Source organism: Bombina bombina, chromosome 7 (genome assembly GCF_027579735.1).
Source record: "Bombina bombina isolate aBomBom1 chromosome 7, aBomBom1.pri, whole genome shotgun sequence".
In the NCBI taxonomy this organism is placed as follows: Eukaryota; Metazoa; Chordata; class Amphibia; order Anura; family Bombinatoridae; genus Bombina; species Bombina bombina.
The window spans coordinates 486920494-486936875 of record NC_069505.1 but is presented as its reverse complement, the minus strand read 5'-3'; the positions used below and the strand labels follow the sequence as shown (position 1 = coordinate 486936875).

The 16382-nt window shown below is 43.5% G+C and overlaps 1 protein-coding gene across 1 annotated transcript in view; it reads right to left on the bottom strand.

Annotated features, from left to right (window-relative positions):
- Positions 1-16382, bottom strand: part of LOC128666811 (serine/threonine-protein kinase PAK 4) — a 126351-nt gene that overhangs the window by 28380 nt on the left and 81589 nt on the right. The window contains exon 4 of the mRNA XM_053721606.1: positions 11405-11824. Within this exon, the coding sequence (XP_053577581.1) occupies positions 11405-11824 (420 nt within the window). The remainder of the gene's footprint in view (positions 1-11404; positions 11825-16382) is intronic.

Below are 16382 nucleotides of genomic sequence, written 5' to 3'. Positions count from 1 at the left end.
AAGGAGAAACCATAGGGTGCAGTGGTGACTGTAGTTTAATTAAAATTTAGACCTGCCTTAAAAAGGACAGGGCGGGCCGTGGACTGGATACCCTACAAGAGAAATAAATTTATCAGGTAAGCATAAATTATGTTTTCTCTTGTTAAGTGTAGCCAGTCCACGGGTCATCCATTACTTATGGGATACTAATACCAAAGCTAAAGTACACGGATGATGGGAGGGACAAGGCAGGAACTTAAACGGAAGGAACCACTGCCTGTAGAACCTTTCTCCCAAAAACAGCCTCCGAAGAAGCAAAAGTGTCAAATTTGTAAAATTTTGAAAAGGTGTGAAGCGAAGACCAAGTCGCAGCCTTGCAAATCTGTTCAACCGAGGCCTCATTTTTAAAGGCCCAGGTGGAAGCCACAGCTCTAGTAGAATGAGCTGTAATCCTTTCAGGGGGCTGCTGTCCAGCAGTCTCATAGGCTAAGCGTATTATGCTCCAAAGCCAAAAGGAGAGAGAGGTTGCCGAAGCTTTTTGACCTCTCCTCTGTCCAGAGTAAACGACAAACAGGGCAGATGTTTGACGAAAATCTTTAGTAGCCTGTAGATAAAACTGTTAGAAACCACCTTAGGTAAAAACCCAGGTTTGGTACGCAGAACTACCTTGTCTGAATGAAAAATCAGATAAGGAGAATCACAATGTAAGGCAGATAACTCAGAGACTCTTCGAGCCGAGGAAATAGCCATCAAAAACAGAACTTTCCAAGATAAAAGTTTAATATCAATGGAATGAAGGGGTTCAAACGGAACTCCCTGAAGAACTTTAAGAACCAAGTTTAAGCTCCACGGGGGAGCAACAGTTTTAAACACAGGCTTAATCCTAACCAAAGCCTGACAAAATGCCTGGACGTCTGGAACTTCTGCCAGACGCTTGTGCAAAAGAATAGACAGAGCAGAGATCTGTCCTTTTAAAGAACTAGCTGATAAGCCTTTATCCAAACCCTCTTGGAGAAAGGACAATATCCTAGGAATCCTAACCTTACTCCATGAGTAACTCTTGGATTCACACCAATAAAGATATTTACGCCATATCTTATGGTAGATTTTCCTGGTGACAGGCTTCCGAGCCTGTATTAAGGTATCAATGACTGACTCTGAGAAGCCACGCCTTGATAGAATCAAGCGTTCAATCTCCATGCAGTCAGTCTCATAGAAAGTAGATTTGGATGATTGAAAGGACCTTGTATTAGAAGGTCCTGCCTCAGAGGCCGAGTCCATGGTGGAAGAGATGACATGTCCACTAGGTCTGCATACCAGGTCCTGCGTGGCCACGCAGGCGCTATCAGAATCACCAATGCTCTCTCCTGTTTGATTTTGGCAATCAGTCGAGGGAGCAGAGGAAACGGTGGAAACACATAGGCCAGGTTGAAGAACCAAGGAGCTGCTAGAGCATCTATCAGCGTTGCTCCCGGGTCCCTGGACCTGGATCCGTAACAAGTACGCTTGGCGTTCTGGCGAGACGCCATGAGATCCAGTTCTGGTTTGCCCCAATGATGGACCAGTTGAGCAAACACCTCCGGATGGAGTTCCCACTCCCCCGGATGAAAAGTCTGACGACTTAGAAAATCCGCCTCCCAGTTCTCTACGCCTGGGATGTGGATCGCTGACAGGTGGCAAGAGTGAGACTCTGCCCAGCGAATTATCTTTGAGACTTCTAACATCGCTAGGGAACTCCTGGTTCCCCCTTGATGGTTGATGTAAGCCACAGTCGTGATGTTGTCCGACTGAAATCTGATGAACCTCAGTGTTGCTAACTGAGGCCAAGCTAGAAGAGCATTGAATATTGCTCTTAACTCCAGAATATTTATTGGGAGGAGTTTCTCCTCCTGAGTCCACGATCCCTGAGCCTTCAGGGAGTTCCAGACTGCGCCCCAACCTAGAAGGCTGACATCTGTTGTTACAATCGTCCAATCTGGTCTGCGAAAGGTCATACCCTTGGACAGATGGACCCGAGAAAGCCACCAGAGAAGAGAATCTCTGGTCTCTTGATCCATATTTAGTAGAGGGGACAAATCTGAGTAATCCCCATTCCACTGACTTAGCATGCATAATTGCAGCGGTCTGAGATGCAGGCGCGCAAATGGCACTATGTCCATTGCCGCTACCATTAAGCCGATTACTTCCATGCACTGAGCCACTGACGGGCGTGGAATGGAATGAAGGACACGGCAAGCATTTAGAAGTTTTGATAACCTGGACTCCGTCAGGTAAATTTTCATCTCTACAGAATCTATAAGAGTCCCTAGGAAGGAGACTCTTGTGAGTGGTGATAGAGAACTCTTTTCCACGTTCACTTTCCACCCATGCGACCTCAGAAATGCCAGAACTATCTCTGTATGAGACTTGGCAATTTGAAAGCTTGACGCCTGTATCAGGATGTCGTCTAGATACGGAGCCACCGCTATGCCTCGCGGTCTTAGAACACAACTGTCCTCAACCGGGATAGTGGTACGCTTTGCTAAAGTAGAAACTGCTCCCTCCACCTTAGGGACCGTCTGCCATAAGTCCCGTGTAGTGGCGTCTATTGGAAACATTTTTCTAAATATTAGAGGTGGGGAAAAGGGCACACCGGGTCTATCCCACTCCTTGCTAATAATTTCTGTAAGCCTTTTAGGTATAGGAAAAACGTCAGTACACACCGGCACCGCATAGTATCTATCCAGCCTACACAATTTCTCTGGAATTGCAACTGTGTTACAGTCATACAGAGCAGCTAATACCTCCCCAAGCAATACACGGAGGTTCTCAAGCTTAAATTTAAAATTAGAAATCTCTGAATCAGGTTTCCCCGAGTCAGAGATGTCACCCACAGACTGAAGCTCTCCGTCCTCATGTTCTGCATACTGTGACGCAGTATCAGACATGGCTCTAACAGCATTTGCGCGCTCTGTATCTCTCCTAACCCCAGAGCTATCGCGCTTGCCTCTTAATTCAGGCAATCTAGATAATACCTCTGACAGGGTATTATTCATGATTGCAGCCATGTCCTGCAAGGTAATCGCTATGGGCGTCCCTGATGTAATTGGCACCATATTAGCGTGCGTCCCCTGAGCGGGAGGCGAAGGGTCTGACACGTGGGGAGAGTTAGTCGGCATAACTTCCCCCTCGACAGACCCCTCTGGTGACAATTCTTTTATAGATAAAGACGGATCTTTACTGTTTAAGGTGAAATCAATACATTTAGTACACATTCTCCTATGGGGCTCCACCATGGCTTTCAAACATAATGAACAAGTAGGTTCCTCTGTGTCAGACATGTTTAAACAGACTAGCAATGAGACTAGCAAGCTTGGAAAACACTTTAAAACAAGTTTACAAGCAATATAAAAAACGTTACTGCGCCTTTAAGAAACACAAATTTTCCCAAATTTTGAAATAACAGTGAAAAAATGCAGTTACACTAACGAAATTTTTACAGTGTATGTAATAAGCTAGCAGAGCATTGCACCCACTTGCAAATGGATGATTAACCCCTTAATACCAAAAACGGAATAACAAATGACAAAAACGTTTTTTAAACAGTCACAACTGCCACAGCTCTACTGTGGCTTTTTACCTCCCTCAATACGACTTTTGAAGCCTTTGAGCCCTTCAGAGAAGTCCTGGATCATGCAGGAAGAAGCTGGATGTCTGTGTCTGTAATTTTTGCTGTGCAAAAAAATGCCAAAATAGGCCCCTCCCACTCATATTACAACAGTGGGAAGCCTCAGGGAACTGTTTCTAGGCAAAATTCAAGCCAGCCATGTGGAAAAAAACTAGGCCCCAATAAGTTTTATCACCAAACATATGTAAAAGACGATTAAACATGCCAGCAAACGTTTTAAAAACAGAATTTATGCTTACCTGATAAATTACTTTCTCCAACGGTGTGTCCGGTCCACGGCGTCATCCATAACTTGTGGGAATATCTCTTCCCCAACAGGAAATGGCAAAGAGTACAGCAAAAGCTGTCCATATAGTCCCTCCTAGGCTCCGCCCACCCCAGTCATTCGACCGACGGACAGGAGAAAAAAACAGGAGAAACTATACGGTGCCGTGGTGACTGTAGTTAAAGAAATAAATTTATCAAACCTGATTAAAAAACCAGGGCGGGCCGTGGACGGGACACACCGTTGGAGAAAGTAATTTATCAGGTAAGCATAAATTCTGTTTTCTCCAACATTGGTGTGTCCGGTCCACGGCGTCATCCATAACTTGTGGGAACCAATACCAAAGCTTTAGGACACGGATGAAGGGAGGGAGCAAATCAGGTTACCTAAACGGAAGGCACCACTGCTTGCAAAAACTTTCTCCCAAAAATAGCCTCCGAAGAAGCAAAAGTATCAAATTTGTAGAATTTGGCAAAAGTGTGTAGGGAAGACCAAGTCGCTGCCTTACATATCTGATCAACAGAAGCCTCGTTCTTGAAGGCCCATGTGGAAGCCACAGCCCTAGTAGAGTGAGCTGTGACTCTTTCAGGAGGCTGCCGTCCGGCAGTCTCATAAGCCAATCGGATGATGCTTTTCAACCAAAAGGAAAGAGAGGTAGCAGTAGCCTTTTGACCTCTCCTTTTACCAGAATAGACGACAAACAGAGAAGATGTTTGTCTAAAATCCTTTGTTGCTTCTAGATAAAATTTTAAAGCACGGACTATGTCTAAATTGTGTAACAAACGTTCCTTCTTTGAAACTGGATTCGGACACAAAGAAGGTACAACTATTTCCTGGTTAATATTCTTGTTGGAAACAACTTTTGGAAGAAAACCAGGTTTTGTACGCAAAACGACCTTATCTGAATGGAACACCAGATAAGGCGGAGAACACTGCAGAGCAGATAACTCAGAAACTCTTCTAGCAGAAGAAATAGCAACTAAAAACAAAACTTTCCAAGATAACAACTTAATATCTATGGAATGTAAAGGTTCAAACGGAACCCCTTGGAGAACTGAAAGAACTAAATTTAAACTCCAGGGAGGAGTCAACGGCCTGTAAACAGGCTTGATCCTGACCAAAGCCTGAACAAAGGCTTGAACATCTGGCACCGCTGCCAGTCGTTTGTGTAACAAGACAGATAAAGCAGAAATCTGTCCCTTTAGAGAACTCGCTGATAATCCCTTATCCAAACCCTCTTGTAGGAAGGAAAGGATCCTAGGAATTTTAATCTTACTCCATGAGAATCCCTTGGATTCACACCAACAGATATATCTTTTCCATATTTTATGGTAAATTTTTCTAGTTACAGGTTTTCTGGCTTGTACCAGAGTATCTATCACAGAATCCGAAAACCCACGCTTAGATAAGATCAAGCGTTCAATTTCCAAGCCGTCAGCTGGAGAGAGACTAGATTTGGATGTTCGAATGGACCCTGTACCAGAAGATCCTGTCTCAAAGGTAGCTTCCATGGTGAAGCCGATGACATATTCACCAGGTCTGCATACCAAGTCCTGCGTGGCCACGCAGGAGCTATCAAAATCACTGAGGCCCTCTCCTGTTTGATCCTGGCTACCAGCCTGGGAATGAGAGGAAACGGTGGAAAAGCATAAGCTAGGTTGAAGGTCCAAGGCGCTACTAATGCATCCACTAGAGTCGCCCTGGGATCCCTGGATCTGGACCCGTAGCAAGGAACTTTGAAGTTCTGACGAGACGCCATCAGATCCATGTCTGGAATGCCCCACAATTGCGTCAACTGGGCAAATACCTCCGGGTGGAGTTCCCACTCCCCCGGATGAAAAGTCTGACGACTCAGATAATCCGCCTCCCAATTTTCCACTCCTGGGATGTGGATCGCAGATAGGTGGCAGGAGTGATCCTCCACCCATTTTATGATTTTGGTCACTTCTCTCATCGCCAGGGAACTCCTTGTTCCCCCCTGATGGTTGATGTAAGCAACTGTCGTCATGTTGTCTGATTGGAATCTTATGAATCTGGCCTTTGCTAGCTGAGGCCAAGCTTTGAGAGTATTGAATATCGCTCTCAGTTCCAGAATGTTTATCGGGAGAAGAGATTCCTCCCGAGACCATAGACCCTGAGCCTTCAGGGAGTCCCAGACCGCGCCCCAGCCCACTAGACTGGCGTCGGTCGTGACGATGACCCACTCTGGTCTGCGGAAGCTCATTCCCTGGGACAGATGATCCTGGGTTAGCCACCAACGTAGTGATTCTCTGGTCTTCTGATCTACTTGGATCACTGGAGACAAGTCTGTATAATCCCCATTCCACTGTTTGAGCATGCACAGTTGTAATGGTCTTAGATGAATTTGCGCAAAAAGAACTATGTCCATTGCTGCAACCATCAATCCTACTACTTCCATGCACTGAGCTATGGAAGGTCGTGGAACAGAGTGAAGAACTTGACAAGCGTTTAGAAGCTTTGACTTTCTGACATATGTCAGGAAAATCCTCATTTCTAACGAATCTATTATTGTCCACAAGAAGGGAACTCTTGTCGACGGGGACAGAGAACTTTTTTCTATGTTCACCTTCCAGCCGTGAGATCTGAGAAAGGCCAGAACAATGTCTGTGTGAGCCTTTGCCTTTGAAAGAGATGACGCTTGTATCAGAATGTCGTCCAAGTAGGGTGCCACTGCAATGCCCCTTGGTCTTAGAACCGCTAGAAGGGCCCCGAGTACCTTTGTGAAAATCCTTGGAGCCGTGGCTAGCCCGAATGGGAGAGCCACAAACTGGTAATGTTTGTCCAGAAAGGCGAACCTAAAGAACTGGTGATGAACTTTGTGGATAGGAATATGTAGATACGCATCCTTTAAATCCACGGTAGTCATAAATTGACCCTCCTGGATTGAGGGTAAAATCGTTCGGATAGTTTCCATTTTGAACGATGGTACTTTGAGAAATTTGTTTAGAATCTTTAAGTCTAAAATTGGTCTGAAGGTCCCCTCTTTTTTGGGGACTACAAACAGATTTGAGTAAAAACCCAGTCCTTGTTCCACCTTTGGAACTGGGTGTATTACTCCCATTTTTAACAGGTCTTCTACACAATGTAAGAATGCCTGTTTCTTTATTTGGTTTGAAGATAAGTGAGACATGTGGAACCTTCCCCTTGGGGGTAGCTCCTTGAATTCCAGAAGATAACCCTGAGAAACTATTTCTAGTGCCCAGGGATCCTGAACATCTCTTGCTGCAGAGTTGGAGACCGGTCCATTCCTGAAATTGCGAAAGGAACGAAAATTAGACTTATTCTTGGCCTTGAAAGGCCTATCCTGTGGGAGGGCATGGCCCTTACCCCCTGTGATGTCTGAGATAATCTCCTTCAACTCTGGACCGAACAGGGTTTTACCCTTGAAAGGGATATTAAGCAATTTTGTCTTGGAAGATACATCCGCTGACCAAGACTTTAGCCAGAGCGCTCTGCGCGCCACAATTGCAAACCCAGAATTTTTCGCCGCTAATCTAGCTAACTGCAAAGCGGCGTCCAAAATAAAGGAATTAGCTAACTTAAGTGCGTGTATTCTGTCCATAACCTCCTCATACGGAGTCTCTCTATTGAGCGACTTTTCTAGTTCCTCGAACCAAAACCACGCTGCTGTAGTGACAGGAACAATGCACGAAATAGGTTGCAGGAGGTAACCTTGCTGAACAAAAATCTTTTCAAGCAAACCCTCCAATTTTTTATCCATAGGATCTTTGAAAGCACAATTATCCTCTATAGGTATAGTAGTGCGCTTGTTTAGTGTAGATACTGCCCCCTCGACCTTAGGGACTGTCTGCCATAAGTCCTTTCTGGGGTCGACCATAGGAAATAATTTCTTAAATATAGGAGGGGGAACAAAAGGTATGCCAGGCTTTTCCCACTCCTTGTTCACTATGTCCGCCACCCGCTTGGGTATAGGAAAAGCGTCGGGGTGCACCGGAACCTCTAGGAACTTATCCATCTTACACAATTTTTCTGGAATGACCAGGTTGTCACAATCATCCAGAGTAGATAACACCTCCTTAAGCAGTGCGCGGAGATGCTCTAACTTAAATTTAAATGTCACAACATCAGGTTCTGCCTGTTGAGAAATTCTACCCGACTCTGAAATTTCCCCATCTGACAAAACCTCCCTCATGGCCCCTTCAGAATGGTGTGAGGGTATGACAGAACAATTTTCATCAGCGCCCTCCTGCTCTACAGTGTTTAAAACAGAGCAATCGCGCTCTCTCTGAAATGCAGGCATTTTGGATAAAAAATTAGCTATGGAATTATCCATTACTGTCGCCAATTGTTGCATAGTAACAAGCATTGGCGCGCCAGAAGTACTAGGAGTTTCCTGCACGGGCAAAACTGGTGTAGACACAGAGCGAGATGAAGCAGAACTATCTTTACTCTCTTCATCTGATGAATCATCTTGGGCAACTTTACTATCTGTGGCAGTACTGTCCATATTTTGTTTGGACGCTATGGCACAATTATCACACAATTTGGAAGGGGGAGACACACTGGCTTCCATACATACAGAACATAGCTTATCTGAAGGTACAGACATGTTAAACAGGCTTAAACTTGTCAATAAAGCACAAAAAAACGTTTTAAATTAAACCGTTACTGTCTCTTTAAATTTTAAACAGGGCACACTTTATTACTGAATATGTGAAAAACAATGAAGGAATTGTTCAAATTTTACCAAATTTTCACCACAGTGTCTTAAAGCATTCAAAGTATTGCACCCAAATTTTCAGAGCTTTAACCCTTAAAATGAAGAAACCGGAGCCGGGTACAGATTTAACCCCTCTACAGTCCCAGCTACAGCCTTTGCTGTGACTCAACCAAACCCAGAGGAGAATACGATACCAAATGACGCCTTCTAGGAACCTTTTCAACTATTTTCAGACCCACACACATGCAGCTGCATGTCCTGCTCTCAAAAGTAACTGCGCAGTAATGGCGCGAAAATGAGGCTCAGCCTACTACAGTGAAGGCCCTTCCTGACTGAAAAGGTGTCTAAACCAGTGCCTGACGTTAAAAAACGTTCCCCAAAGTTTATAAGTGTGAAATTCAATCCCAATTTGTATAAAATGCCCAAATAAAGCAATCGATCTTGCCCAGAAAAATGTCTACCAGTTTTATAGCCCATATTAAGCCCTTTATTCTGTTTGAGACTAAGAAAATGGCTTACCGGTCCCCATGAGGGGAAATGACAGCCTTCCAGCATTACACAGTCTTGTTAGAAATATGGCTAGTCATACCTTAAGCAGAAAAGTCTGCTAACTGTTTCCCCCAACTGAAGTTATTTCATCTCAACAGTCCCATGTGGAAACAGCAAACGATTTTAGTTACTGCTGCTAAAATCATATTCCTCTCACAAACAGAACTCTTCATCCTTTTCTGTTTCAGAGTAAATAGTACATACCAGCACTATTTTAAAATAACAAACTCTTGATAGTAGAATAAAAAACTACAACTAAACACCACATACTCTTAACCATCTCCGTGGAGATGTTGCCTGTGCAACGGCAAAGAGAATGACTTGTGTGGGCGGAGCCTAGGAGGGACTATATGGACAGCTTTTGCTGTACTCTTTGCCATTTCCTGTTGGGGAAGAGATATTCCCACAAGTTATGGATGACGCCGTGGACCGGACACACCAATGTTGGAGAAATACACTTTTATAAGAGTATGTATCTCTATTAATAAGCCTGATACCAGTCGCTATCACTGCATTTAAGGCTTTACTTACATTACTTCGGTATCAGCAGCATTTTCTAGCAAATTCCATCCCTAGAAAAATATTTTAACTACACATACCTTATTGCAGGAAAACCTGCACGCTATTCCCCCTCTGAAGTTACCTCACTCCTCAGAATATGTGAGAACAGCAAAGGATCTTAGTTACTTCTGCTAAGATCATAGAAAACGCAGGCAGATTCTTCTTCTAAATACTGCCTGAGATAAACAGTACACTCCGGTACCATTTCAAAATAACAAACTTTTGATTGAAGAAATAAACTAAGTATAAAACACCACAGTCCTCTTACGACCTCCATCTTAGTTGAGAGTTGCAAGAGAATGACTGGATATGGCAGTGAGGGGAGGAGCTATATAGCAGCTCTGCTGTGGGTGATCCTCTTGCAACTTCCTGTTGGGAAGGAGAATATCCCACAAGTAATGAATGATCCGTGGACTGGATACACTTAACAAGAGAAAGAGGGATTATCTATCTTTATAAACAATAAAAATTCTGGAGTAGACTGTCTCTTTAACTAAGATGGCCGCCAGCAGAGAAATAACAGCACTGTGCATGCGCGGAGGCCATCTTTGTTACGGTTGCCACTAGTGTTACGCATGCACAGCATCTGGTTTACCCCGCGCATGCACAATGCTTGCAGAGCCCTTAGCAAAGATGGCCACCACACACGTGCGTGTTATGTTATTTATCTGCCGGCAGCCATCTTAATGAAGGTCGTCGGCACATTGGCAAGCCGGGAGCGCTTCAGATTTTGGTACCTACAGGCACCTGGCCTGTAAATCTGGCCCTGCCCTTTACTCAAATTCAGGAAAGAGAATTTTACAAACCCACTGTTATATCTCCTGTTGTGGGCAGACACAGGATTAGATGCTAACTGTGGATCAAATACATATATGAGAAGAGGAATAGGGGGAGTGCAAGCTGATAACTACTTCCTGAATAGCTCCCTCGGTTACTGGGATCAAGAAACATCCTTCATGTTTGATTTTCCAACCCTGATCACTAAGTAGGTTCAAAAAAGTAATTGTATGATATCAGTGCCCTGCCCAGGATACCCACCCTTATTACTAGGTAATTAAAAAGTACAGTAAATATCTTGAGATTGTAATATAACATTTTCAGTTATGTTTAATAAAATAGCTCCACGATATACTTTCATTATTTATTTTCCTATCCAAAAAAACAGAAACATGTAATATGGGTAGACTTGATGTGCCTTTTGGTTCTTAAAGGGACATGAAACCCAAAATGATACTTCCATGATTCAGATAGACAATACAATTTTAAACAACTTTCCAATTTACTTCTATTATTTCATGTCCCTTTAAACATCCAAAAAATAAATAAATAATATCCTGCATATTCCATCAACATATTTGCTAAATTTCCCTGTAAGGGTTTAAGCATGTGCTGTAATTAAATAATAATAATAAATAGTATTTATATAGCACGTTTCACCCAGTGGGACTCAAAGCGTTTTTTTCAGCGATCGCTCTCGGAATTAACCAAATCGTCAGCTGAATAGTAATTGTTGTTATTATTACCCAATTTAATGGTACTCATTTTATCGACCTCGTAAGGATGAAGGGCTGAGTCGGCCCTGCCGGGATTTGAACCTGTGACCTTTGAACAGGCTTTTGTAGTCAGGGCATTTTGCCAACTGAGCTACCTCACCGGCTTGCTAATTAAAAGGGTTCCTCACCTCATTGAAGAGCAGCTCCCTCCTCTGTTGCTTGCGCAGGTCCATCTTTTTCACAGCCACTAACTTCCCCGTGCTTTTGACAGAAGCAATGCACACAATGCCTGTTGAACCTTCCCCAATCTTGATGAAGTTGTCCAAGTATGTCCTTGGGTCACCAGGATCCACCACCATCTGCAAAGCTGCCCGAAACTGCTCGTGAGACACCCGCTGAGGTTCTCTTTGTGGTGAGCGAGGTTGAGCGGGTGGAGGTGGTGGTTTGGACTGTTCGGGTCTTGAAAGCTGAGGGTCTGAGCTATGAGGAGAAAGGCCAGAGGGAAGAGGTTTCTCAGGAGGTTTGGGCTTAGTCTGGCCTTGCTGCTGCCTAGATGAAACTTTGCCAGCTGGGATTTTCTGGTCGAGTGGTACTGTGGTGCGAGATTCCTGCACATAAGAAAATGCAAATAAAGTAATTACTGGTTATCATTATGCTTGTATCAAAAGAACACACTGAGCAGAGGAGGAGTATTCATACTCTCCTAAATTTATAGAGAGAAGCATACAAAGAGTTGAATCTCAACATCCATACCCTATGAACTACATAGAACCACAGCACGACAAATGTGACATCCATACCCTATGAACTACAGAGAACCACAGCACGACAAATGTGACATCCATACCCTATGAACTACAGAGAACCACAGCATGACAAATGTGACATCCATACCCTATGAACTACAGAGAACTACAGCACGACAAATGTGGCATCCATACCCTATGAACTATAGAGAACCACAGCACGACAAATGTGACATCCATACCCTATAAACTATAGAGAACCACAGCACGACAAATGTGACATCCATACCCTATGAACTACAGAGAACCACAGCACGACAAATGTGACATCCATACCCTTTGAACTACAGAGAACCACAGCACGACAAATGTGACATCCATACCCTATGAACTACAGAGAACCACAGCAAGACAAATGTGAAATCCATACCCTATGAACTATAGAGAACCACAGCACGACAAATGTGACATCCATACCCTACGAACTACAGAGAACCACAGCACGACAAATGTGACATCCATACCCTATGAACTATAGAGAACCACAGCACGACAAATGTGACATCCATACCCTATGAACTACAGAGAACCACAGCACGACAAATGTGGCATCCATACCCTATGAACTATAGAGAAGCACAGCACAACAAATGTGACATCCATACCCTATGAACTACAAAAAAACCACAGCACGACAAATGTGACATCCATACCCTATGAACTATAGAGAACCACAGCACGACAAATGTGGCATCCATACCCTATGAACTACAGAGAACCACAGCACGACAAATGTGGCATTCATACTAGGCCTGTCAAAAATAATCGTTTTGACGATGCATCGCGATGCGGCATGAAACGATTCTGCATCGATGCGCTGAGACGCGATAATCGATTAACGTTACCCACGTGACCAGCCTCCAGGAAACGTAAAAGAAAGTGCGCGAAAGTGCGCGGTACATCGTTTTGACGTCACTGACGTCACGTCACCCAATAAAGCAACATGGGCGCTCATGGGCGGTCTCTTGAAGTGCCGAAGTTACGCAGTAGGAGCAAAGCAGCAAAGCAGGAGTTTGTTGCCTGAGATTGATGATGGTACACGGCGGTATACTACAGCTACACGGCGGGCTCATTTTTATTTTGTGGGAGACAGAGGAGGAGACCTATGGTGAGAATTAGACTAACTAACTGTTTGTTTAGTTAATAGTTACCAAAACGTTGTACATTTTGCCAATGCCATGCCATAATTGCCATTGCCATGCCTGCCTATTGCCTCAACTGCCTACTACTTGCCAATAGGTAAACTAATTATTAACTTACTTAAAGAGCAAATCAATAAGGGGTACACAATCACATTTATTACACAATAAGGGGTAACAATTAAATACTTGCCTTATTTACTTAACGTAGTATGCTGAGCTGACTGAGGCTCAGGCTGCTGCATAATTAATTGCTGCATTATTGAATAATATTGCATATATAAAAAATGTATTATAAATAAATATAGTATACTATTATTGTCTAATAATGTCTCTATTAGTCTAATCTGTATCTATTATCTACATGTTTTTCACATGGATGGATGGCCTGGTCTGAAGTTCTAATATTTTAATAATATATTAATTCAAGAAAGTGCATGCAATTTTAAACAACTTTCCCTATTATATAATTTGCTTATCCTTTGTTGAAATGCATAGCCTCCTCCTTGTGCACAAAGTATTATATACTTTTTAGTAAGTAATGTGTGTGCTGTGCGCAATGCATTGCTAATATGTCATCAACAAACGATATCTGAGAAGTATGAAGCAAATTAAATAATAGAAGAGTTAGTTATGATGTTTATTTAAAATTGTATTCTCTATCTGAATCATGAAAGTAAATGTTTGGTTTTTTGCACCTTTAAGTGTGTAATATATTACAGTAACTGTGTCAGTGAGTGAGTGATGTCCCCTGCAATTATCACAATGCAATTTGTTTTAAAATTTATGTTCGCAAAATGTATGGCATTGGCAAAGTAGTTGAAGTTACTAGTACTTGTTGATTTTACATTTGCGGCTTGACATTTTGACAACTGGAACTTAGTGTATTTTCTTTTTTTTTTAACACTGACAGAGTTTGACGTTGACAACAACATCATCCGTCACATATGTACATGTCATGCTAAAAGGGAGACAAAAAAGATAGAGAGATAAAAAATGCACCTAGCATTTTAAAAGCAAGCATCTGGGCACATTTTGGATTTTATGAACATACTGGAAAGCACGAATTGGACAAGACACACGCGGTTTGTAAAGCCTGTCACACAAAAATTAAATACCTAGGGAATACTACTAACTTGAGAAATCACGTTAGACGTTTTCACTCTGAGATGCTAACCCCTGCCGCTGTCGCCAGTGCCACTAGAAACACAATGCAAGTAGAGGCCGGGCATTCATTTTCCACTACCTATAGATAACCCCAGAGCAAGTACTGTCAGAGTATTTATACATTTCTAACTATAGATAGTTAGATGGGCATTCATGCCCTACTAATTCTAAATAAGCACAGGATAAATAGAGACCTGACATTCATATCCTACCATTTACATTTTACAGTGGTTGACAAATTTATAGGAAAATTGGGAACCAGTCGAACAATCCAGAAGTCAGTGGGAGGAATTTATAACTATATTTAGTACGAATAATCCTAAAGTCCTTATCTACAGAGATGAGATGGTGAGTAGCAGCTGGAGATCCATGCCCTGTGCTTCACTGTATTATATAATGCTATCTACAGAGAAGCACAGGGCAAGTAGAGGCTGGGCATTCATACACTGTTATCTATAGAGAACGAATGGGCAAGTAGAGGCTGGGCTTTCATACACTGCTATCTATAAAGCAAGGAATGGGCAAGTAGAGGCTGGGCGTTCATATGCTGCTATCTACAGAGAAGCACAGGGAAAGTAGAGGCTGGGCGTTCATACTCTGCTATCTATAGAGAAGGAATGGGAAAGAAGAGGCTGGGCGTTCATACACTGCTATCTATAGAGAAGGTATGGGCAAGTAGAGGCTGGGCTTTCATACACTGCTATCTATAAAGCAAGGAATGGGCAAGTAGAGGCTGGGCGTTCATATGCTGCTATCTAGAGAGAAGCACAGGGCAAGTAGAGGCTGGGCGTTCATACGCTGCTATCTATAGAGAAGGAATGGGCAAGTAGAGGCTGGGCGTTCATACGCTGCTATCTATAGAGAAGGAATGGGCAAGTAGAGGCTGGGCGTTCATACGCTGCTATCTATAGAGAAGGAATGGGCAAGTAGAGGCTGGGCGTTCATATGCTGCTATCTATAAAGCAAGGAATGGGCAAGTAGAGGCTGGGCGTTCATATGCTGCTATCTATAAAGCAAGGAATGGGCAAGTAGAGGCTGGGCGTTCATATGCTGCTATCTATAAAGCAAGGAATGGGCAAGTAGAGGCTGGGAGTTCATATGCTGCTATCTATAGAGAAGGAATGGGCAAGTAGAGGCTGGGCATTAATACGCTGCTATCTATAGAGAAGGAATGGGAAAGTAGAGGCTGGGCGTTCATACGCTGCAATCTACAGAGAAGCACAGGGCAAGTAGAGGCTGGGCGTTCATACGCTGCTATCTATAGAGAAGGAATGGGCAAGTAGAGGCTGGGCTTTAATACGCTGCTATCTATAGAGAAGGAATGGGCAAGTAGAGGCTGGGCATTCATATGCTGCTATCTATAGAGAAGGAATGGGCAAGTAGAGGCTGGGCGTTCATATGCTGCTATCTATAGAGAAGGAATGGGCATGTAGATGCAGAGAATTCATACACTGCTATCTATAGAGAAGGAATGGGAAAGTAGATTGCTGGGCGTTCATATGCTGCTATCTACAGAGAAGCACAGGGCAAGTAGAGGCTGGGCATTCATACGCTGCTATCTATAGAGAAGGAATGGGCAAGTAGAGGCTGGGCATTCATACACTGCTATCTATAGAGAAGCACAGGGCAAGTAGACACTGGGCGTTCATACGCTGCTATCTATAGAGAAGGAATGGGCAAGTAGAGGCTGGGCGTTCATATGCTGCTATCTATAGAGAAGGAATAGGCAAGTAGAGGCTGGGCGTTCATATGCTGCTATCTACAGAGAAGGAATGGGCAAGTAGAGGCTGGGCGTTCATACGCTGCTATCTATAGAAAAGCACAGGGCAAGAAGAGGCTGGGCGTTCATACGCTGCTATCTATAGAGAAGGAATGGGCAAGTAGAGGCTGGGCGTTCATACGCTGCTATCTATAGAGAAGGAATGGGCAAGTAGAGGCTGGGCGTTCATACGCTGCTATCTATAGAGAAGGAATGGGCAAGTAGAGGCTGGGCGTTCATACGCTGCTATCTATAGAGAAGGAATGGGCAAGTAGAGGCTGGGCGTTCATACGCT